Here is a 19,332-nt window from a genome sequence, read left to right on the forward strand (position 1 = left end):
TTGATTGGGGAGTGTTGGGGGGTCCTAGGTGCATTGTGAAGACAGCACACATTCTGTTCCTGTGATCTGGGAGGTGAGAGGTGGGGTGCAGAGAACTCTGCAGGGGCTTTGTGCCACGTTGTTGGGAGTCCTTGGTTCCTGTGGCTCTGCTGAGTCCTGGGTGGCACTGAGCCATGCCACGCCCACTCTATCCACGTGGGTATTCAGCCTAACGGTTAAAACGCTCAGCTCCCACATTGGTGTACCTGGGTTCAACTCCCAGCCGCAGATCCTGACTCTAACTTCCTGCTAATGTGCACCTGGGAGGCAGCCAGTGATGGCTCAAGTGGTTGGGTTGTTGCTGCCCTTGTGGGAAACCCGGATGGAGTTGCAACTCCTGGCTTCAGCCCCAACACCCTGCCCCCATTTGTTGCCAGCATGTATGGAATAAACCAGCTGACGGTATCCCTTGGTTTCTCTGCCTCTCAAATAGATTTTACATACGCATGCACACACATGCACACACACTTCACCTACTCTCAATTTTCTCGTCCCTTCTGTTTTTCCTTTCCTGGCAAAGGATCTCTACCAAATGTGATGATTTTTTCTCCTTTGCTTCTATCAAATCTCCTTTTTTTTGCAGGGCTTAGTTCAGAGCATAGTTAGGAGAGAGCTGCCTTCCTCCCCCACTTTGATTTCAATGTGGAAAGACCAGAATGCTCACTGCAGCTCTGTCTGCTGCCAGCACCACGATCCTGGATGAGAGACAGGAATCCTGAGGTCCTCCCAAGGCTCCCCCGGGCAGCCCTCTCCACCTGTTAGCCTCTTGTTTGTACTGCTGTCACTGTTTCTGTATGTCGAACAGCTGTTTGTCACTACAATGGAATACTAGAGACAAGCTATTTAGGAAGGAAAGAGGGGTTTATTTAGCATATAGTTTGGAGACAGAAAGTCCCAGTGGTATGATGCAGGATCCAGTGAAGGCCCCAGGGTGAGACTGAGTGGGTACAGAGGATCACGAAGCGAGCCAGGAAGCAGAGAGAGTGGTCGGGGCCAAACTCAGGTTTTTATAATGACTGTATTGCAGGAACTTGAGATGCCACGCAAGACTACTTTCCAGGGAGTCCAGGGAGTCATAGGTCCTTCTCTCCAGCATCAGTGTGTCACGAACTCACCTAGAAAAGACTCCATGACTAGGACACAGGACAAGAGGGATAGACATTGCACAGGGAGTTCCCAAGGACATAGGACAGGAGGGATAGACGTTGAACAGGGAGTTCCCAAGACAGTGCAGACCTGGGCACCAGACAGTGGCCCTGGGGAAGGCAGCATCTGCTGCCAACAGCTCACTGCGGTGATGGCCGGGTGGGGGGGCCAGCTGGGAGCAACAGAGACCGACTTGTGGTCCACCAGTACTGGGCTTGGGTGGCCCTGCGGACACAAGTGACTGCAGGCTGCCTGGAGAGCATGGACTGGAGTGTTCGTTAGCATTATTATTTTTCTCAGTTTATTATCATACCTGGAGTCTTCAACAAGTTCATGGCACATGCATGTTATGAAAGAACTTTGCGTGCATGACAAAACGCCTTGTACCAAAATAATCTTTTAATTCCATTTTCCACAAACTTTTTGACATACCCTTGTAGTCTTCTCAGCAAATATCAACAATCATTTGTGTATGGAAGAATGCAAATTCAGAAAATCCATTTTTGCAAAGCTCAACGAACAAGGACTCAATGACAATATGGAGAGTTAGACAGATGTACCTGGAAGCTGGAACTAACTGAAGTGATGAAAAATCATCAGAAATGCTAGGCTTCTGAGTTTCACTGTAGATAAGGAGACTGGGGAAGAGCAATGGTTAACTCACTTGAGCCGTTAGTATGTTAGAGAAAGCAGCCTGTTTGCTGTTGGGTAAAGCAAGCTTTTTCCTAACTCTAGACACTAAGGCCCTGTCTTGGTCTGTTCTCTGTTGCCATAACAAGGTTGCACAGACTGGGTGATTCATAAAGAAAAGCTGACTTTGGCCCCGGGGTTCTGCAGGCTGGGAAGTTCAAGATCATGGTGATGGCATCGGCACAGCTCCTGGGAGGGCCCCATGGTGCACCCAACGTGACAGACAAGTGGGAGAGCACGAAATGGGAGCTTGCAAAAGACAGAAGACAAAACGGGAGACCTTGCTATGTCACAGCCTGCTCAGGCTAAAGCAGATCCAGCCCACAACGGCAAGACTTCACCCACTCCCGTGAGAGTTAACCTGGTTCCCTGAGAGTGACGTTAATCCCTGTGTGAGGGCAGAGCACTGTTCTCTTGGGAATCACAATTTGGCTTGAGCTTTGGAAGGCAGTGCACAGTAAATGAATGATGTGGATATGCGTGGATTTACAAGGAATTGGGGTGCTAGAGTTTGATGGTCGTCTCCCTGAGGAAGGGTAAAAACCACACTGCACCATTGGCTGTCACTGTCCCAGCTCACAGGGAGCTCACATGACATTTCCTCTCCCCTGAGTGTCCCATAGGCCTCTCTTGTGCTCTGGGGACTCCACTGTGGCTGGGAAGGGGTGGAGCTCCCATAAGGCCATGCTCCAGCCTGGTTCTGGTTGGTAGGTGGTGCCCTTTGACCCAGCAGTGTAGCAGAGACTTCAGAGTTACACAGAAAATGGAACTGAAAGATACATTTATTTGGGTATAAAAATTTTTGAATTCCACACAGTTTTTTCCATAACACACATCTTCCATGGACTTGTTGAACACCCTCGTATGGATGGATTTCAGTTTTTGTTTGCACCAGAATAAAGTGCATTGCATTCTCCATGAACCTTCTGCAGTCCGTCACTGTATTGGCTTAGACCCGCCTGCTCGTCTTCTGGGTGTTTCTTTCACATCCCTCATTTTGCCTTGGAAACTGTCCTCACATTCAGTGTCTGGCTGCTGCTTTTCTCGTGGCTTCCAAGGTCCCGCTTTTCAGGCGCATCTGTTCTTTGATGGTTCTGTGTTGGCGAGAGCTGGATGGCGCTCAATTACAAAGCTATCAATTTGCTTTGAATCTTTATCTCTGGGTCTCTCCTGGGGCAGGGGGAGTGGCGGAGGGAGGTGGGCGGAGGATTAGAGGATTTTTCATGGAAAATATTCTTCATGGTTTTTCTAAACTCTCTCAATTCCTTGCGAGTTGGCTTGATTTTTATTTTGACAGCTCGCCTCTGGACCGAAAACCAGCGGCTAGGCCTGCCTTGGACGTGCCTGCTTGTTTGGTTTAATATCCTCTTGCTTTCTCCTTTGACTCTGGCCTCAGCTAACACAGTATCTGGGGAATCTCAGACTTGAGTTTTCTTGAGTGATTCTCTTTGATTCCTTTTTGCCCAAGAACCATTAAGAGGATTCTGGACTTTTTTCTTTTTTAAAAGAGATTCATTGTAGTTATTTGAAACACAAGGTTACAGAGAGAGGTAGAGACAGAGAGAGAGATCTTCCATCTGCTGGTTCACTCCCGCAATGGCTACAGCGGCTGGAGCTGAGCCAGGAGCTTCTTCTGGGTCACTCACCTTTCCTAGGTGCATTAGCAGGGAGCTAGATCGGAAGTAGAGCCGCCAGGACTCGAATTGGCATCTATAAATGTTGCCAACGTGGCAGGCTCGGGCTTTAACCCACTGCGCCGCAGTGCCAGCCGCCTGCACATTTTTTTTTAAAAAGTATTTTTAAAGCAATGAGAATAGAGTCACTGAAATGAACCTTGAATATTGCAATGAGGCTGGGAGAGGTGACTGAGGCCTGGGCTGGGTACAGAGAGATTCCTGGTCGTCTCTGTGCCCCTAAAGGGAAAGCAACCTGTTGAGTATGTCAGGACCTCCCCGCTTTTCCCCCAGGCCCCTCTGCCTTGTCCTGGGCCACTTCGCCATTCCGGCAGCAGCGTTGCACCTGGCTGGTACCTCTGAGAGATGGTCGTCCATGTCATTCACCCTACTTGAAGAAAAGTTCCCTGCTGAGGTTTAGCAGAAGTTGGTTTTTCCTTCGGTTGAGTCACAGGTTACATGGAAACAAGTCCCCAGGAGTCAGAATAGCACCCTGGAAAATGATCTTGTTTTCTGTTCAGAAATGGAGTGGTCTGGAAACTAGAACCCAGCTGCTTGAACCAGAATCAGAATGTACTCTTATTTCTTCTTTGTTAAAGTACATTTGAGAGAGAGAGGAAGAGAGGGAAGGAGGGAGGGAGGGAGGGAGGGAGAGAGAGAGAGAGAGAGAGGGAGGGAGGGAGGGAGGGAGGGAGGGAGGGAGGGAGGGAGGGAGAATCTTCTGCTGACCCGGTTCATTCCCCAAATGCCAGGAACAGCTGGGGTTGGGCCAGGCCCAAGCCATGAGCAGGAACTCAGTCCAGGTTTTGCACATGAGTGTTAGGGAACTTGGGCCGTCACCTGATACCTCTCGGGGTGCACACTGGCAGGAAGCCTATAGGAAGCTGAGGTGGGGCTCAAACCCAGGCACACCGATCTGCCACACAGACACCCCAAGCAGGGGCTTAACCTCTACCTACGCCAAACGCTTGCCTGTCTTGTCTCAACGCTGATCACACTACTCAGTCAGTAGAAGAATTGAGCCTTCATCCACCTTGATATGCAGCTGCATGTGTGTCTTCTGTGTTCCATGAGCTTCTCATGGCGGTGAGAACCCAGTGCTCTTTCCAGGCTGTGTGGCCTCGGTGGGCCGGACCTGGGGCAGCCGGGGCTTGTGGGGCCTTGCGTCTGAGTTTTGGACTTCCAGAGCTGCGCGTGGAACTTTGTTTTCCCGATGAGCCGTGGTGAAGGGCCCCCAGCAGCCTCGGTTCACGCTGGTGCGTTCCGGAAGTGGTGTCTACCTTGGCTGACCAGACTCCCCGTGTGTCTTCTTCTCCAGGGAGATGTGCATTCAGCAGGACGGGCGGATTCATCTCACCGTCGTTTACTTTGGGAAGGAGGAAATGGATGAAGTCAAAGGAATACTCGAGAACACTTCCAAGTGAGTGCAACCTCGGAGCTGTCAGGAGGAGCCATGGGCACGGCCACAGAGCTCACAACACCACTCGGGCGGGGACTCCTGCCTGGCTTTATTTTCCTGAACCCTGTGGGCAGGTCGGGAGCCTGAGTGGCTGCTGGCTGTGTGTCGTGTGAACCCTTGGCTCCCCAGGTGTGGAGGCCTTACGTGGCAGAGTGGGGGTTAGGGGGCCACGGCTGTGCCGGGAGGGTGCCCTGGGTCAGCCAGAGCTTGAATAACTGAGAGTGAGATCCAGGCTTGGGTCTCAGCCACTTCCCGGGGGGCTTGCCCTGTTGACATCCACCCCTTAGGCATTTTGAGGAGTTACGGGAAGCCAGAAGTGACGGCTGAGGCAGGATCCTGGATTGAACTTACTCAGTTGAGCAGAAATTATTTAATGGAAACCTATAATAATGCAAATTATTTAATGCAAAACCTTAGACCCGTGTTGTATGTTTATCCCCAGCTGAGGGATGCCAACAGCATGGACGGGTTGTTTTCCTATCACAGTAAATAAACAGCCTTCTCCCAGTGAGGCCGCCGGAGCGGTGGGGCCATGCGCCCTGTGGTTTGCCATGGAGGCTCCTGGGGCAGCAGCGGAGAAGTCAGGAGGGCCTTTTACATAGAAGCCGCATCCTGGGAGTGGTCTGCTGTTCTCGGGGAGAAGTAGTCTCGCTAGCTGATGTGTCTTAGACATGAGCAGGGCTGTTTTGAGTTTCTAGTAAATCATGATAGGGTGACAGTGAGCTGTAGGGTGAGAGTCCAAAAGTGAGTGTACCTTTTGTACTTTTTTTAATTTTTAACATTTATTGGAGAGGTAGAAAGCGAGAGACAGAGAGAGCTCCCATCCTCTATTTCATGTCCCCTAAATGTCCACAACGCCCAGGGCAGGGCTGGACCTAAAGCTGGGAGCCAGGAACTCAATCCAGATCTCCCACATGGGTGGCAGGGCCCAAGTCTCTTGTACCATCACCACTTCCTCCTGCAGTGCGCATTAGCAGGAAGCCAGAGTGAGGAGCCGGAGCCAGGTCGAATCCGGGCACCGTGGTGTGAGGTGCAGGCACTTTCGCTGCTCAGCTAACCGTGCACCGCCAATTCTGCAGGTACATTCATGTGTCCTGACTGCTTTTGTGTTAATGGACACAAGGCCAGAATGCTAACTGTGATTTTCCAAACATTCTAAAGCAGAGGACAGATTATGTCTGCTACTATTTTTGTAAAAGTTTTACTGCCGTGCAGGCACACCCATTTGTATACGTAGCACTTACGGCTGCTTTAGAGCCTGAACGATTAGCTACGAGGCCTTTTACAGGAAAAGTTTGCCTGAGCAATAATGAGTTAGGAGCTGAACACTAGGGCTACCTTACAGCTGTGACCCGTGTCTCAAAGAGTAGAATAAAATAATTGAATATCCTCAACCTCAGTGTTGCAGTATGCATCTCTGCTGAGGAATGGCGAGCTCGAGTTACTAGACTTCAAGTGCTCTGTCCAGGGGAGATGTTTTCACACCTCTGCCCGGTCTCCATTCCTGGGAGGAAACTTCCGGAGTTTCCAAATGATCCCAATGTTCAGTCAGGATTGAGAGCCACTGTGCCAGGAGGTGCCAGTCTGCCCGGGGGCTGCTCCCTTCCCGGCAGCCTCTGCCCTGGTTCTAGGGTGTTTTCATTCTTGTCCAGGTGATTCCAAGGTACAGCTGAGATTGACAGGTGCTGCTTTATGGGGCCTGGGACCGGTGCAGGACCTCACAGGCTGAACCCACGTGTGCTGATGGTTACCTGTCACCGAATGTGATGGGTAAGCAGAAGGTAGTTTAAGCAAGTTTCTAGGGACAGTAACAAATTAAGCACATTTTTAAAAGTTTTATTTATTTGAGAAGTAGAGTTACAGAGAGAGGGAGAGGCAGAGAGGAAAAGTCTTCCATCCGCTGGTTCACTCCTCAAACGGCTGCAACAGCTGGAGCAGGGCCAGTCTGGAGCCAGGAGTTTCCACTGGGTCTCCCACACGGGTGCAGGGGCCCAAGCCCTTGGGCCGTCTTCTGCTTTCTCAGCCTACCGGCAGAGAGCCAGAAGGGGAGCAGCCGGGACTAGAACCGGCACTCTCATGGGATGCCGGCACCGCAGGTGGAGGCCCAGCCCACTGTCCCACAGCACCAGCCCTGGATTTCAGCACTTTTATCACACGTTCTTCTGCATATCAGGTCACCCAGCAAGCACACTTCTCCCCCAGGAGGCTGGCTGGTGAGCCATAGGGCAAACATTCTGAACACACATAAAAGTCATTTCGGTGGAAACATCCAGAGGTCAGTCGACCCCATGCGGAGAGCCTGGAGCTGGAGATTGAATTAGCGGTGCTTTGTACAAGTCGTCTGACCTGTGTCTCTGTGTCTGTGTCCTCTCTCTGCTGACGGTGATAAGTGCCGTGTCGGTGTCACTGCTCATGACCTCACGCTGCCGATGCTGCCATCTGCCGTGTCGGTGTCCGTGATGCAGCCTGGCTCAGGACAGCTCTCGTGGGAATGCCCAGACTTCTGTGGCCACCTGAATTGACTCCCTCCTGCAGTCCACACTCCACCTTCCAGCTGGATCTTCCTGCATGACCAAGGCCTTTGCCTGGTGATCAGACTGCTCGCTCTTCTCAACAAGTCCCAGCTCCCCAGCTAGACTGGGTGCACAGCTGGCCCTTGGTCTGGAGCTCCCTGGCCGACTCCCAGTCCTCTCCCGTCTGAACTCCAGCTGTGCTCGCATGCAGAACCTCTTACACTTGGCTGTTGGCACACGGTTTGGTGAATTACACTTCTTTCCACCCTCTTAGCTTTGCACCTAGATTGTAACCTGCTCAGTTGGTGGTACTGTCTTGCATGCCTCTTTTTTTTTTTTTTTTTTTTTTGACAGGCAGAGTGGACAGTGAGAGAGACAGAGAGAAAGGTCTTCCTTTGCCGTTGGTTCACCCTCCAATGGCCGCCGCGGCCGGCGCACTGAGCTGATCCGATGGCAGGAGCCAGGAGCCAGGTGCTTCCTCCTGGTCTCCCATGGGGTGCAGGGCCCAAGCACTTGGGCCATCCTCCACTGCACTCCCTGGCCACAGCAGAGAGCTGGCCTGGAAGAGGGGCAACCGGGACAGAATCCGGCGCCCCGACCGGGACTAGAACCCGGTGTGCTGGCGCCGCTAGGCAGAGGATTAGCCTAGTGAGCCGCGGCGCCGGCCTTGCATGCCTCTTTGTAACTCACCTGTTAGCCCAGCACTTTATACCAGAAATGTTCAAAGTTTGTTCACCAAGAGAAAACAGATGCCAGACCCGTACACATAGCAATCTGCATGTGAACTTAGGTGAAGGGATCTTCAAATAGTTCATGGAAAATGCATGGATTTATCCCTGGCGCATGGGAGAGCCACAAACTGAACCTCATCTCTCAAGTTCCAGGACCACCTTAACAGCTCAGTGTGCCCCTTCTTAAAACCCAGTGTTGCTAGTAAGATTTTTTTTAAAGATTGATTTATTTGACTGGTAGAGGGAGAGAGAGAGAAAAACAGAGAGAGAGGTCTTCTATCCTCTGGTTCACTCCCCAATTGGCCACAACGGCTGGAGCTGTGCTGATCCAGAGCCAGGAGCCAGGAGCTTCTTCAGGTCTCCCACGCGGGTTCAGGGGCCCAAGCACTCAAGCCATCCTCTTCTGCTTTCCCAGGCCATTGCAGAGAGCTGGATTGGAAGAGGAACAGCTGGAACTCAAACCCGGCACCTGGTAGTAAGATTTGTAGTCAAACCCAATGGAATGAGTCTCACCTGGAGATCAGTACCATGACTAACTGTTCTGAGTCCAACTGAGCACATGTGTTGTAGGAGTATTTTAATATTTTGCTGCATGGCCAGCAAGCAGTGTTCTAGATGCTCCCGTTCTATGTTTCCATCTTGGTCGACTGCTATAGATCAGCATTTTTGGAAACCCCAGTTTGTGATTCATTAGAGGGTTGTGAAATCCATTTAGTGGGTTGTGTCCAGTGTTTTAAAAATCGGAATAGAGGCCAGCACCGTGGCTCAATAGGCTAATCCTCCGGCTGCGGCACCGGCACACCGGGTTCTAGTCCCGGTTGGGGTGCATGATTCTGTCCCGGTTGCTCCTCTTCCAGGCCAGCTCTCTGCTGTGGCCTGGGAATGCAGTGGAGGATGGCCCAAGTGCTTGGGCCCTGCACCCCATGGGAGACCAGGAGAAGCACCTGGCTCCTGGCTTCAGATCGGCACAGCGCTGGCTGTAGTGGCCATTTGGGGGGTGAACCAATGGAATGAAGACCTTTCACTCTGTCTCTCTCTCACTGTCTAACTCTGCCTGTCAAAAAAAAAATCGGAATAGAATCCAGTCGAAAATGTCAGAGTGAGTCACATGCAGTAAGGATGAATAGCCTCTCATGAACATTTTACTTCAGTGTGTGTTCATGTGTGTGCAAGCCATGTCTTGCCATGTAACATCTTGCAGAACACACGCTAAATCAGTTCTCAATAGCTTGTTCCTGTTATATGTATTTTTCCAAGCATTAGTTTATTTCAGGTTGAAGCACAACTCTGGGATAATTTGGAATGCTTCTTAAAGTGCAGATTCCTTGGACCCACCCCCAGAAGTTCTGAGTGCACAGGTCTGAGGTGAGGCCTGGGAGAAAGCACTTTGGCTCCGTGAGACACCCATGGGGTGGTACATGGACTGTACTTGGAGAGACTGGCCAAGTAGATATTTGCTTCAGGTTACATCATGGGACATTTCAAAAAGACCAAGACGGGTGAACTGGCACGAGCTAGCACCTACTGCATGGCAAGTTCACCCTCAAGTCAAGATGACCCTGAGGCACCTTTCAGAAGAGGTTCTAGAACCAAGACACTGCTCTACCCCCGAGTGTGGTGGGAAGGGGCCTGGGGTGCTGCTGTTCCCAGGGGCCAGCTTGCGTAGCTCTTGGTCAGCATGTTGTGCCTCGTTGACAGCATTTTGTTTGATAGACACACCCAGGAACGGTTCATCTGGTTATCTAAAAGAAAATTAGGGGTGGGTGGTTGTTAAATGTTTGGGTCATTCTTTCTTTTCTTGGAAATTGGACAATATTCTGTTTTATTTTTTCTCAAGGAAATTTTTGACAAGAATCTCATCCGCCAAAATGAATAAGCTGCCCAGGGAGTCCCTCCCAGCAGATAAGGAGTCTTAGACTCCAGGAGCCTGAGGCAGGGCCAGGTGAAGCAGTCCAGGCCTGTGGCCGTGTCACCCAGCACAGCCCACAGATGGGGCCAAGCCTGCTTGTGCCTGGTGTCCCAGCTGCATTCTGGATTGTTCTTTGGGGGATTTGAACAGGGCTGTGCCTGTTAGATCTCCATAGCGTGACTGCTGTTGTATTTTTTTGTTTGTTTGTTTCCCAGGCAGAGTTACACAGTGAGAGAGAGAGAGAGAGACAGAGAGAAAGGTCTTCCTTCCGTTGATTCACTCCCCTAATGGCCGCTACGGCCGGTGCTGTGCCAATCTGAAGCCAGGAGCCGGGTACTTCCTCCCGCTCTCCCATGCAAGTGCAGGGACCCAAGCACTTGGGCCATCCTCCACTGCCTTCCCAGGCCACAGCAGAGAGCTGGACTGGAAGAGGAGCAACTGGGACTAGTACCTGGTACCCCAACCAGGACTAGAACCCGGGGTGCCGGCACCTCAGGCAGAGGATTAGCCAAGTGAGCCATGGCATCAGCCATTGTATTTTTTTTAAAGATTTATTTATTTATTTGAAAGTCAGAGTTACACAGAGAGAGGAGAGGCAGAGAGATAGAGGGGGTCTTCCATCCAATGGTTCACTCCCTAATTGGCCACAACAGCCGGAGTTGCGCCAATCCGAAGCCAGGAGTCAGGAGCTTCTGGGTGCAGAGGCCCAAGGACTTGGGCCATCTTCTACTGCTTTCCTAGGCCATATCAGAGAGCTGAATCAGAAGAGGAGCAGCCGAGACTAGAATGGGGGATGCCAGTGCTTCAGGCCAGGGCGTTAACCCACTGAGCCACAGCGCTGGCCCCTTGACTGTTGTATTTTTATAATGCTGTAAAGGAACACATTCTGTTTCTTCAAAGTTATGTTTCTTTTTTTTTTCAACACTTACTTATTTGAAAGGCAGAGTGACAGAGGTGGTGGGGAGGGAAGGAAAGAGAAAGGGCAGGGAGAGAGAGAGAAAGTTCTTCCACCCGCTGGTTCATTCCATGCAGGCTGGGCCAGGCTGAAGCCAGGAGCTCTAATCCAGGTCGGCCACGTGGTTGGCAGAAACCTGAGCACTTGGGACGTCACCTGCTCCCTCCAGGCACATTAGCAGGAAGCTGGATAGAAAGTGGAGTAGCCAGGAATTCAGATTGGTGCTCACATATGGGATGCTGGCATCAAAAGCTGCAGCTTAACCCACTGCTCTCCAGCACCGGGCCTGGGAGTTACATTTCTTTGAGGCTAAAATTGTCAGGACACCTGTGGCTGATGTCCAGTGGTTCAGAACGAGAGTGTGAGAAAAGAGCTCAAAATGATAGCAGTTGATGAATCTGGGTGTATTGCATACTTGCACCATTCATACAGCTTTGCCAAAGGTTTAGAATTTCTCCACGGAAAAATTTGAGGAGGGGGTGGAACTATTATGACAAAATGTAAGTGATGTTAAGTTCATCCAGTGGAATGCAGCAGTTTGGAGAAAGAAGAAGGGTGAAATAAGCAAAAAATAGGGGAGTGAAGACCTTGGCAAATATTCCCCGATGTAAAAGTGGTCAGAATTCTGGAAATTAAGCTGCACCAATCTGGAGACATCTATCCAGCAGGAGTCCTTCCGAGCGCCACTACCAGAGGATGGGCATTCTCCGAACCGGCTGGGTTTCCCTGGAAGGCTCTGCCCCGGGGTGGCCTTTCCGTGACCTGATTCAGCTCTTCAAATGCAGGAAGCTTTTCCTTTCCTCTGGGGGCAAGGACATCAGTCAACAGTAATTACAGCAGGTGCTCAACACTGCGGCTGCCTGCCGAGTTGGGACAAACACAGACTAAGGAGAAAGCCTGCAAGATGAAGCCAGGCAAGGCGATGTCTACCGAGCTGTGAGAAGCTCCTGTGTCCCCGGGAACCCGAAGGCCTCGACCAGCCTAGGGCTGTGCTGCTGCTTGGGAAAGCTCTGAGGGGGCCCTGAGCTCTCAGGTGTGGCTGCCCAGAGGCTCTGCACGGGGTGGGGGGGATTAAAGGTACAGCTGTTTCCCAGTGCCTGGCTGAGTGCTGAAGGCTGGCCCTGACATGCACCCAGGGCCCCTTAGCAAAGAAATTCTTACTGGTTCCAGGCATTTAAGGAAATGTCTGTCCAGTCATTAGCTGACCCTTAAGTGGTCACATCCAACAGAGTACAGGCTTGACAGGGTTAGTTTGGCAAAGTCATTAAACAAGCAAATGAACAAGAGCAAACCCAGGGGAGAAAGGCAATTCTGATTTCTGGGGTTGGCACAATACATTATTTAAAATGACCTGGAAGAAGCTCCTGGCTCCTGGCTTCGGTCTGGCCCAGCCCTGGCCATTGCGGCCATCTAGGAAGTAAACCGATGGATGAAGACTCTCTCTCTCTCCCTCTCTCTCTCACCCACCCCCTCCCTCTCTCTCTCTCTCTCCCCCCCCTTTCCCTCTCTCTCCTCTCTCTTTCTCCCCCTTTCCCTCTCTCTCCCTCTCTCTCCCCCTCTTCTCTTTCCCTCTCTCTTTCTCTCCTTTCTCTCCTCCCCCACCCCGTAACTCTGACTTTCAAAATAAAATAAGTCTTTAAATTAAAAAAAAAATTAAAGTAACTACACAGGTAACACAAAAGGCAATACAAATGTAGTTTTTGGTTTTCTTAAGATTTATTTTATTTACTTGAAAGGCAAAGTTAGAGAGAGACACGTCTTCATCTGCTGGTTCACTCTCCAAAGGCTGGAACAGCCTAGGCTGGGCCAGGCTGAAGCCAGGAGCCTGGAACTCCATCCTGGTCTCCCATGTGGGTGGAGGGGTCCCCAGTACTTGGGCCATTTTCCACTGCTCTCCCAGGTACATTAGCAGGGAGCTGGATCAGAAGTGGAGCAGCCAGGACTCAAATCGGCATTTTGAAATGGGGTGCTACTATCACAGACAGCAGCTTAATCTGCTTTGCCACAATGCTGGCCCAATAAATATATTTTTTGTTTGTGCTTCTATTTCTGTTTATTTAAAATTTTCAAATGATGTATTGCATAAAACAGTAGCTATAAATCTGTGTTGATGGACACAATGCATAAAGATGTAATTTTTAATATAACAGCGTGGAGGAGGGAAAAAAACAGAACCAATTTTTCTTATTAAGTGAAAATACATGTTTCTTTGAGAAAAAAAAATAGAAAATCTGGCTAGACTTAGATCAAGTAAACTGATTTAATTAAAAAGAAAAGAAATGCTTCCTGCAAAGAAAAGCCAGGCCCAAACATCTTCATTGCTGATTTTCCCAACTTGCTCAGGTCAAGAATACAACACTGAGCTGGAGGTTCTAGCCAGGAAAGTTGGGGGAGAAAAAGAAATAAAAGACATCCAGATTAGAAAGGCAGAAGTAGGCCGGTGCCGCAGCTCACTAGGCTAATCCTCCGCCTTGTGGCGCCGGCACACCGGGTTCTAGTCCCGGTCGGGGCGCCGGATTCTGTCCCGGTTGCCCCTCTTCCAGGCCAGCTCTCTGCTGTGGCCAGGGAGTGCAGTGGAGGATGGCCCAAGTGCTTGGGCCCTGCACCCCATGGGAGACCAGGAGAAGCACCTGGCTCCTGCCATCGGATCAGCGCGGTGTGCCGGCCACAGCGGCCATTGGAGGGTGAACCAACGGCAAAGGAAGACCTTTGTCTCTCTCTCTCTCACTGTCCACTCTGCCTGTCAAAAAAAAAAAAAAAAAAGGCAGGAGTAAAACATCTCTGTTCATGGCTGAAGTATTGTCTTCTATATAGAAAATTATAAGGAATAATAGAAAACACTATTAGGGCTAATTAACAGTCCAGCAAGCTTGTGGGATACAAGATTGATATACAAAACATTAATTAATTGTGTTTATATATGCTAGCAATGAACAATCTGAAAATGAAATGAAGAAAACCATTCTAATTGAAATAGCATCAAAAAGAATAAAATGTGTAGGAAAAATGTAACAAAAGGAGTGTAAGACTTTTGCATTGAGAACTGTAATGCTTTAAATCATTGAAAGGATTTAACGAAGGCCTAGATGAAGGAGGCACCTGGTTCATGGTTTAGATGTAACGCTCATTCAACTGATTGAAAAGTTCAACACAATTCCTGCCAAAATCCAGGGCCAGGCAGTGTTTAAGACACCGCCTGGGCTCCCACATCCTGTAGCCGAGAGTATCTGGGTTCCCACCTGGCTCTGCTTTCAACTCCAGTTTCCTGCTGGTGTGCACCCCGAGAGGCAGCTGCGATGGCTCAAGTCACTGGGTGCCGGCCACCCATGTGGGAGACCTGGATTGAGGTCTTCTGCTTCTGCTTCAGCTGTTGCAAGCATTTAAAGAGTGAACCAGTAGATGAAGAACTCTGTCTCTGTCTCTCTTTCTGCTTTCAAATAAAAAATAAATAAGTAAACGACCCAAACTAGGGTTTTTTTTCTTTTTTGATAGAAATGAATAGGATGATAGACAGATTTACATGGAAATGCAAGGGACCCAAAATAGCCAAATCAGTCCAGAAATTGGAGATGACCTAGTTCCCAATTTCAAAACTTAGTATAAAATTACAGTAATCACAACTAAGGCACTGGCACAAGAGTCCACATATAAATCAATGGGATAAAATTGAGAGGCCAGAAATAAACTCATCCATTTATTGATTTTTCCAACAAGTGTGAGTTACATGGGGTGGGGGTGGGGGCTAGGAATTATGTGTTCAAGGGAAGTTATAGGGCGGCTGGACATCCACACCAAAGAAGCAAAAGTTGCCTTCTAAATTTGGTGTGTTTTTGACACCACATACAAAGCTTGGATAGAACTCAATTCAAGGCCTAAACATGAGGGCTATGACTATAAGACTCTTAGATGTGAATCTTTATAACCTTGGGTTAGACAATGGTTGCTTCTATAGGACATTCAAAGCACAAAGCAACGGAAGAAACGTAGGTAAATTGAACTGCATCAGACTTGCAAACGTTGATGCTACAGTGACACTGAGCAGACAGCTACAAGATGGGACAGAATTTTCAAATGATAACCTGGTCAGAGCCCGGTGTGCAGAATACAGAGGGAACATTTGTAACTCAGAAGTAGAAGGACACATCACTCAACTTATAAAAGGACTGAAGATTTGAATGGATGTCTCTCCAGGGATGAAATACAAGCGGCCAATAAACACGAGAGAAGGTGGTCAACATCTTCTGTGTTCGGGGGCATGCAAATGCACCCCACAGCACCAGGATGGCTGCAGTCCACAGCCAGTCAGTCGTCAATGAGATGTGGAGACATTGGAACGCTTGTCCACTGCTGATGTTAACAGAAAATGGTGCAGCCAGTGTGTAAACCCATTGGCAGTTCCCCGAGTGGTTAAGCGTAGACTTTTTGTCTGACCTAGCTAGCCGTTGTTTTCCTGGGTGTGTACCCAAAAGAAGTAAAAACAGCTGTTGGAACATAACTGAACATTGAATGTTCATGTCTGCACAGTATCCTAAAGGTAGAAACAGCCCACGTGGCCATCAGCTCATAAATGGATTGACAAAATGCTCCTGTATCTATGCAATGAAATATTATTCAGCTACAACAAAAGTGTGAAGTACTGATACGTGCCATAATATGGATGAACAGCTAAAGCTGAATGAATGAAGTTGGACACAGAGGGTCAGGGATACATGATTCCATTTAGATTCCATTATAGATCAGAGGAGCCAATTGCATAGTGACAGAGTAACACAGTGGCCAGTGGGGTTTGGGCATATAGGGAAATGGGGAGTAGTTGCTTGTTGAGTTATGGGGGTGATGGAAACTGTGGGGAGCAACTCGGACTAGACTGTTACTGGAATTAAGACTTATTCTATGCATCTGCTCTCCCACAATATGGCGCTGAGAAGGGAGAAACAGCTTCTACACAGCTGCCTCCAGTTCAACCAATAAACTGTAGGACCTGCTCCTGATTGGAGGAGAGCAGCGTACTCGGCGTGTGGGTAGCAGAGTTGGGATTGGTGGAAGAGGACTATAGAGGAGACAACATGCACCGGGAACATCTATCTGAAGGAACACCTGTGCAGCCCCCGAGAGAGCTGGCCGGCGGTGTGCCACTCCCCCGCGGAAGTGGGGAAAGTGGCCAGGGGGAACCGCCCTTCCACGGAGGTGGAAGGGTCGGTAGCCAACCCGGGAAGAACCAGCAGCAAACCCGGGAAGGGCCGAGCAGACAAAAGAACAGCGCAGGGTCCTGTGTCGTTCCTCCACGAAGAGGGGGAGTGACAGAAACATTCTGGAAACAGAATGTACGACATTGTAAATGCAGTAAAAGCCACTGAATTATACACTTAATATAGTCACTTTTATGTTATGTGAATTGTACCTCAAAAAACATGTGCGTACAAACACACACACTGATGCCTTATTTTAGGTGGACTTTTCCCTAGCCAGGGAGTGTCTTGTATGCCGTTGTGCACCCCGCCAGGGTGGGCTTGCTTTTACACTGTGGACCTGAATGAGTGCAAGGCTGCGTCGTAGCTCATTGAGGACCAAGAGGAAAGGGCCCAGCACCCACGGTGTGCCGGGAGCAGTGTCGGGTGGCTCGCTGCAGCCCTTGGAAGGAAGGACCCAAGTGCTGGTATACGATAAGAAAGGGCAGGGACAAGCAAGCGTGCCTCAGGGTGGAGTCCAGAAAGGAGCTGGGAATTGCGTGTGCAGACTCTGCAGGGCAAGGAGGCACTGCACGGGCCTGGGCTGAGCCTGGGGACCGCAGCTGCTGAAGGGAACCCGCAGGCAGAGGTGAAGCACTGTGGCCTCTGGAGGCAGTGGCCTGAGGCTGGCGCGCAGCTCTGTGTTTGCTGCCCTGCACCTGTGGTGGGTGAGGCTGGCGTGGGGCAGGGGTGGAGGAGCGCCTTCGTGGGTTGCCCTGTTTAGTCACTCTCCGCACCTTGCATAGCACGGGCACAGAGGGGCTTTCTGGCTGGTCACATTGCACCCTACATTTTTTTTTTTTGACAGGCAGAGTTAGACAGTGAGAGAGACAGAGAGAAAGGTCTTCCTTTTCTGTCGGTTCACCTCCCAGATGGCCGCTACGGCTGGCGCGCTGCACCGATACGAAACCAGGAGCCAGCTGCTTCCTCCTGGTCTCCCGTGCAGTGCACCCTACATTTTTAAAAAAATATGTTAGGCCGGCGCCACGGCTCACTAGGCTAATCCTCCGCCTTGCGGCGCCGGCACACCGGGTTCTAGTCCCGGTCAGGGCGCCGGATTCTGTCCCGGTTGGCCCTCTTCCAGGCCAGCTCTCTGCTGTGGCCTGGGAAGGCAGTGGAGGATGGCCCAAGTGCTTGGGTCCTGCACCCCATGGGAGACCAGGATAAGTACCTGGCTCCTGCCTTCAGATCAGCGCGGTGTGCCGGCTGCAGCGCGCTGGCCGTGGTGGCCATTGGAGGGTGAACCAACGGCAAAGGAAGACCTTTCTCTCTGTCTCTCTCTCTCACTGTCCACTCTGCCTGTCAAAAAAAAATTTATATATTTGACAGAGTGGGAAAGAAAGAGCTCTCAACTGCTGGTCCACTCCCCAGAGGCCCACCCTGGCTAGGGGTGAAGCTGGGCACTGGGAGCTCAATCCACGTGCTCCTTGGGAGTGGCAGGAATCAATTACTGGAGCCATCACTACTGCTTCCTAGGATGCACGCTAGCAGAGAACGAGTCAGGAGCAGGAGATGGGACTCGAACCCTGGTACTCGGATCTAGGATGCAGGCATTCTGACTGGCATCTTAAACGATAGGCCAAACGCCCGCCCCTTACCCATGCATTTTCCAGCAAAAACTCCACTGGGGAGGCCTCGTGCCAGACATCATTGTGCAACTGTGCATCAGCACGTTTGTTTGGTTCCTGCCAAAGCTGGCTTGGGCTCATTCAAGACAAAAGTCCACACATGCAGTGAAAAAGAAGAGGCAGCCTGGGTGAGCCTGGAGCTTGGTGAACTCTCCTTAGCTGATGTCCACACGGCAGCCACTGTGTGCTGTGTGCTTTCTTGATGGCCGGTACCTGATTTCCACGTGAAGTTAGGGAACATTGGAGAAGCAAAGGGAGTTCCTAAAAAACTCGCTAAAGTGGGCTTCTGTAAACTCAGAATTCAGCTTCTAAAGTGCCTGCTATGGAATACTGGATGGCAACTTGCTGGGTTTACTCACTGTCTTCAGTTCATAAATGATTTAGATACATAATGAAAACTGAAAATTGTTCGTTGAAGGGGCTGGCCGAGTTTGCACAGTGGGTTAAGCCACTGTTTGCAGAGCCGGCATCCTGTATGAGCTCCTCCAATCCAGCTCCCTGCTAATGTACCTGGGAAGGCAACAGAAGTTGGCCCAAGTACTTAGGCCCCTGCCACCCATATGGGAGGCCTACATGGAGTTCTGGGTTCCTCGCTTTGGCCTGGCCCAGCCTGCACCATTGCGGCCATTTGGGAAGTGAGCCAGTGGATGGAAGATCTCTTTCTCTACCCCTCTCTCTCCCTGTCTTTATGCCTTTAAAATAAATAAACCTTATTTTAAAAAATTATACATTAGGGCTGGCGCCATGGCTCACTTGGTTAATCCTCTACCTGTGGCGCCAGCATCCCATATGGGCGCCGGGTTCTGTCCCGGTTGCTCTGCTTCCAGTCCAGCTCTCTGCTGTGGCCTGGGAGGGCAGTGGAGGATGGCCCAAGTGCTTGGGCCCTGCACCCGCATGGGAGACCAGGAAAAGCACCTGGCTCCTGGTTTCAGATTGGCGCAGCTTGCCAGCCGTGGTGGCCATTTGGGGAGTGAACCAATGAAAGGAAGACCTTTCTCTCTGTCTGTCTCACTGTCTAACTCTATCTGTCAAATAAAAAAAATTATACATTAGATACAATGCTAGTTTCTATGCAAGTGTTCCAAGATTGTGTTGAGTAAAGGGCTATTGTGGGAGGCATCACACAAGGATTCCATTTCCTTGCAATGGTTTGAAAACATCTGTATTGGAGTAAGTCATATTGGACAGCGCTGTCTTTTACCATTTTTTAATGCAGCAGTTCTGGGAATGCAGCTCAGTTAGGGAAATGGAATCTGCAGTAGAACAGTCTCTTCCTTGGGTCACTGTGCCCTCCCAGAAAAACGAGTACGCACGGCAGAGGAGTCCCCGTGCCCCCGGTCAGTGATAGAAAAGAAAGGGGT

At 50.3% G+C, this 19,332-nt stretch overlaps 1 protein-coding gene across 13 annotated transcripts in view; it reads left to right on the forward strand.

The window, feature by feature from the left end:
• Positions 1 to 19,332, forward strand: part of CSGALNACT1 (chondroitin sulfate N-acetylgalactosaminyltransferase 1) — a 323,288-nt gene that overhangs the window by 285,030 nt on the left and 18,926 nt on the right. For all 13 annotated transcript variants that reach the window (XM_089302844.1, XM_089302848.1, XM_089302847.1 and 10 more), the window contains one exon: positions 4,867 to 4,968. In XM_089302844.1, coding sequence (XP_089158970.1) covers positions 4,867 to 4,968 — 102 coding nt within the window. The remainder of the gene's footprint in view (positions 1 to 4,866; positions 4,969 to 19,332) is intronic.

The sequence above is a fragment of the Oryctolagus cuniculus genome, chromosome 8, assembly GCF_051225735.1.
Source record: "Oryctolagus cuniculus isolate XC-2025 breed Fujian yellow rabbit chromosome 8, ASM5122573v1, whole genome shotgun sequence".
Taxonomy (NCBI): domain Eukaryota; kingdom Metazoa; phylum Chordata; class Mammalia; order Lagomorpha; family Leporidae; genus Oryctolagus; species Oryctolagus cuniculus.